Source organism: Quercus lobata, chromosome 2 (assembly GCF_001633185.2).
Source record: "Quercus lobata isolate SW786 chromosome 2, ValleyOak3.0 Primary Assembly, whole genome shotgun sequence".
Taxonomy (NCBI): domain Eukaryota; kingdom Viridiplantae; phylum Streptophyta; class Magnoliopsida; order Fagales; family Fagaceae; genus Quercus; species Quercus lobata.
In genome coordinates, this window is record NC_044905.1 from 7964981 (window position 1) to 7970733 (window position 5753).

The 5753-nt window shown below is 37.2% G+C and overlaps 1 protein-coding gene across 1 annotated transcript; it reads right to left on the reverse strand.

The window, feature by feature from the left end:
- Window positions 1-268: 268 nt before the first annotated feature.
- On the reverse strand, window positions 269-5250 carry LOC115974955 (subtilisin-like protease SBT5.4). The gene is made up of 11 exons (XM_031095545.1): window positions 5118-5250; window positions 4824-4933; window positions 4613-4710; window positions 4313-4477; window positions 3550-3658; window positions 2508-3051; window positions 2010-2107; window positions 1633-1878; window positions 1414-1528; window positions 1090-1303; window positions 269-976 (listed from the first exon to the last, which is right to left on the reverse strand). Exons 1-11 carry the CDS (start codon window positions 5199-5201, stop codon window positions 429-431), a joined length of 2331 nt encoding a protein of 776 aa, XP_030951405.1. The 5' UTR covers window positions 5202-5250; the 3' UTR covers window positions 269-428.
- Window positions 5251-5753: the final 503 nt, after the last annotated feature.

Below are 5753 nucleotides of genomic sequence, written 5' to 3' on the forward strand. Positions count from 1 at the left end.
GGATGTCCTTGAAGGAAGGGAACGTTTGCTTCGTAATTAATAAAGACTTGCAAGTTCTGAATATAAACTAATGCCATGTGAAGTTTCATGGAATGTCATATACATGGTCTAGAGCAGCCTATTGGAGAGTAATGACAATTAGTACAACTTTATGAGTCATCATGATGAATGAGAGTATTATTCCAATAAGCCAACATTTTGGGGTTTACACGCGGTGATGCACTTTGAAGGAACGAGAAAGATGCGTAAGATACTGAAGGCAATCAAATAATCAAATCATCTTGATGTTTCTGTTTTCATTTTCAATTAGAACTAGGATTACATAATTATTGTGTCCAAGAGGAAAGACGAATTCTGTTCTTTCAACATAGAACACCGTAGGCTGTAGCAAATGAAAACATCTAAAAAATGGACCTATTTTTTTATTTCTAGCTAGCAAGATTCACTGCAATAGGACTCCTGACTGAGTGCTTGCCGTCTGACCAAATCATATCTCCAAATACATAGCCGGCTCTAGTGCCTAATTTGGCAAAATTGGGCGTAATAATAACCTGGAAGGTCTTCTTTTCACCAGTTGTCTTGAACTCCAAAACTCTAGGTTTGACAGTGACGAAAACTGCAAAGGGTTGCCTGACACGCACATTGTATGTGCCTGGAGAACCAACGTTAGTTACTGTTCTAGTAAGAGTCACCTTGCGTGCTTGGATATTAGGAACTGCGATTGAAGGGTAGTTGAAGTCCTCTATACTGAAAGTATCGGGACATGAATAAGGCTTCTGAGAAAATAATCGGATCATGGTATCATTGTAGCCACGAGCACATAAGAAGTTCAAGTAATCTTCAGTGGTTGCGTCATAAACGAGTCCAGGGTCCATTGCACGGTTTGGGTTCACATGTCCTGAACCATAGGCAAATGGTGTCGCTTCGACAGTGGATGAGTCCAGAATTGACTTCCTGGTGTTATCTAGGGTTTTTCCTGGATTTGAAAATGGAAATGGAAAGATTAGAGGTGGTGAACAAGAATGTGCGACACTTCTCTGACTTCACAGCATGAAGGATTTGCAATATGAACTTAAAGAGAATGTTTACCTGTAGTCATGATTGCAGATTTGATAGCTGACGGACTCCAGAGAGGGTACCTTGTTTTGAGAAGGCCAACAATGCCAGCAATATGAGGACATGACATGGAAGTGCCAGAGAGTAGAGAGTATGGAAACCGGCGTTGGTCATTATCTAATCCAGTGGGACTTGCTGCTTCGGTGAAAGCAGCAAGTATGCTCACTCCTGGTCCAGTGATATCAGGCTGCAATTAACACAAAAAGTTAAGCACATAAGAGAATCTGCACATGATGTATACTTGAAAATAATACCCCCAAAAAAAAAAAATGTTGACGATTGAATTGCTTTGCAGACCTTGAGAATTGTTGGCTCAATGTTATTGGGTCCCCTAGATGAGAATGCAGCCATAAATGGTGCTGGCTTTACTCCTAATAGTGTCTTTACATCAGTAACGGAAGCAGTGGGGTTCCTATTACAAAGAAATATCCATTCATAACAATTATAACTTGTTAGAAAATAATCTTGGGTCTAACTAGTTCAAAAATGACTGTAAGAAGTGAAAAAGATAAGTACTTGGTTCTGTTAAGGTAAGCAAATATGATTTGGCCATCATTATAGTTTATATGTGAAGCGGGTAGCACATGAGGATCAGCTGAAAGATCATTCCCATCAGTCACATTATTAGCCAATATCATACCTACAGCACCTGCCCTATGACACTCACTGCCCTTTTCAACTCTTGCATTCTCCCCTCGTAGACACAACACAATCTTGCCTTTCACCTTTTTGGGATCAAGACTTCCAGCATAACAAAGCAGACTACCAGGAATGATTGAAAAAAAAAAAAAAACTCAGTTTTATATGGTAGAGAACTGAAGAAAGGTAATCATACAATTTGATATTACAAAATTATATGTGCTAGATTGAGGACATGGAGTGGTTGTGCTTACGCGGATGTGGTAGATACGTTTGCAATATTGGCATTTGCAGCACTGATCAATGGATAGAACTTTCCACCTGGCACGCCTGAAGCTGAAAGACTTGCTCCCTAACAATGAAAATTAGGAATGTCACTACAACTGTTTTCATGTAATGAATAAGGATAACTAACATATTTCTTGTCAAAAGTTGCATTTGGAGGAAATTTTTAAAAATTCCTGGTCTTTTCCAGAACTAGTTTATCAATAATGCTCTCTTGAATATGCATTATATGGAAAAAAAAAAAAATGGTAGGATTGAACTCCCACCTTATCCAACTGCAACGCCAAAGGCAAAGCACCTTAGTATTAAGATTCAAATAATTGTTGCAGAATCAATGTAAGGGCATAGCTGAATAAGCAAACAGCTTAGAACTTGGCTAGCCACAACTCATTTTCGTGTTATATGCATACTGAAATTAATCCCTAGAATATTTTTTTACATGGACTGAAAAATAAGATACACAATACCTTGATTTGCTTCTTGTTGCCAAGAGAAACATAGTTAGCAAGATTCCTGTCTGTTGTACTAGCCCCAACTGTGAAAATCCATGGAGCCACATTTTCTACAGTCTCCAGAATTGGTCCAGAATTGCCAGCTGAGCAAACCACAGCAATATTATTCTTAACAGCATGGAAGGAACTTATTGATAGCCCATCCTTGAAAAATTCAGTGCCGCCAGAGGCACCAATAGACATTGAGAGCACATCAACACCATCACTTATTGCAGCATCAACGGCAGCCATGATATCTGCATCATAGCACCCGCCAGCGAACTCGGTTTCTGGCCAGCAGACCTTGTAGGCAGCCACGCGGGCTCTTGGTGATCCACCTGAAGCAGTGCCATTGGCAAAGTCAAGAATACTAGTGTGGGGTACAAAGTTACCACCAGCGGTAGATAAGGTATGGGTGCCATGGCCCTCCAGATCACGAGCAGAGTTAAGGGATTCGTTAAGAGAAGTTTTTAATGCTGCAGCATAACCTTTGTTGAAGTACCGAACTCCAATCAACTTCCTGCATACATAACAATTAAAAACGGTGAAGCCGGGCCATATTCAAATGTGAACATATGAGAATAGAGAGCATATAGGGAAGCCTTACTTAGTAGAAACACAAGCAAATACCAGATTGACTTAACAAGAATGACTAGAGGGTGATTTCTATCTAATCATATTACATTAGAAGCCATTCCACGTGGTTCTTTGCTTTGAAAATTTACTTAAGCATTTAAGACATGATAATTCCCATGAAGCTAAATTAGCACACTTTGTTTTCAAGTGTGACAATGAACCACCTTAGTTCTTTCAATAGCTTTTCAAAATTTATGAACTCAATTTTGCTATCAAAATCGAAACTCTGTTTCTTTTTGGTTATCAACATAAACTTCTTGATAGTATTCATAAAATCTTTCAATATGAACTCATTAAGGCAATACACACAATCGGATGAGGTATTTCCTATTCAAAATTTGTTAGAGAATTGGCATGAGTGGAGGGGAAAAAAGAAGAAGACCTGTTGCAACGAACTCCATCTTTATAGCCAGGTTGACAGATGCCACGCCATTTGGCTGGGATGGGACCATACCCCTTATCTTGGAAGCTCTTTGATTCTGGCCAAGCACCTAGCACAATCCCATTGAAAAAAGAGCGCACACCATAAAATGTCAAAACAAAATAGCAATTAACATAGGAAAATTTGCACAAATATTTTTTATATATACATGTGAACATATTGCATATATGGATAATTGAGATTTATTTCTTTGGTGACTCACACTTGCAAATTTTTAATGATAACAAATATCAAGTTGCAAAGATAAGAATAAGTGAATGTGGATGACCTAAGCAATGGAGGAATTAATAGAGAGAGAGAGTTACAATCATAATACAATAGGTATATTTATTTTATATATATATATATATAGTACTATGGGTTGTTAAAAAACAAACATGCCATGAATCTCTAATATACAATATTTTATAACATGAGATCAGCACACTCCAATCTGAAAAATATAAAATTGGGTTGGTCAAATCAACTAAGAAACGTCATACGTTGGTTTGAAATATATCAAAATTGACCTGATAATTGATCTAGTAAAAAGAAGAGTTTGGAGTCAAATATGTTCATGTCAAAGCAGTAATACAAAGCATATGATTTTCATCATATAGCCAACTTTAAGGGCTAGAAACATGCATGCAACATTTTCATATTTCTTCACACTTTGTGAAAGGAAAAAGCAATCAATCTTGAAGTAAAAGAGAATAAGACTCACCGGTGTCAAGGGTTCCAATGACTACGTCTTCACCATACCTCCCTGCTTTCCATGCTGAAGAATCAGGAATTTGTCCATCTTTAGTAAGCCCAAGAAATTCCCATGACCGGGTTGTGTGCAGTTTTCTTGGTAGGTTTGGGAATACTGATATTACTTTTGGATCCTCTGCAAGTGAAAACACAACCATTGTCAGATATGGTCCCAACTGCTTAAATTTAGCTTGCAGCAGGGACAGAAACAGAGGAAAACAGAGCCATCAATATAAAAATCCAGAGAACTGAATTAGATTGTATTCCTCACTTGCAATCTCTGCTGCTTCTTTCTCATCAAGCATTGCAGCAAATCCATTGATATGTCTTGTATAAGAGTAAATGATTGCATCCTTAGCCTTCACAGTACTGTGCAAGAAATTTATAAATAACAAAGTTGTCATTTTTATTCAACATTGACCAAAAAGAAAAAAGAAAGAGGAACATAAGTTATACAGAACACCTGTTATCAAATTTTATACCTTCCTACGAATGATCCAAGCATGTCTAAATGAGAATTCGTCACACTGTCACGTTCTTGCAATGAAGCATCAAATAGATGCGATTGTGCTCCCATGTACACAACATAAGACTGCACCAAGATGTAAAAATTAAGGCCATTGATGAAACAGTTATAGAAGTCTATCAAATACCTAGATCAATACTAGTACATACATTTAGAACCTGAAATTTTATTCACATGCATAAAATATCAAAACCTTTTCATGAAAACAAAAAACATAGAACTTTGAATGACAACACCAAAATGTTGTTACCTTTTTAGCGCCATTGGTGGTGGTATGCAAAAGAAAGAAAACAACAAGGGATAAAAGAAGCGAGGGGAGAAAAGAAAGGGCCATTTTTTTTTCCCTATCAACTCTCTCAAGTCACAAAACCAAAGAATAAAATTTTGTGACTAGAGATAGTAAAGAGACTCTGCTTTCCTCTCCTTTTATAACTCAGTTTTGCTGTGTCTTTGGATGATACAGATTATTGGTCATCCTTCAATAACGGAAACTAGTATGGTTTTGCCATTTCAAGACAATAACCTTTCAATTGAATATGGTCAATTTAGACAGAATGGGCTTCTGAAAAAAAAAAAAAAAAATTTAGACCGAATGACTTTGCAATTCTTTTTTATTCAAATACCATTTTTTTTTTTCCAAAAATGACACGTGCAGTTGTTACATGGTTGGAAATGATGTGTTTGTGTTCTAAAAAAAGTGTTTCTGAGTTTTGTTGTCTAATTCTTTGGCCTCAAAAGGAGGAGGACCTAGGAAGAGAAGAGAAAATTCCTTATCATTTTGTGTCTGTGATGTAAATGTAACCACCATTACTCTAACCCAGGCTAAAAATGGAACAAGATGACCTACTATTACCTACTGCCTTTGGGAACTACTAGCTGGTATCTT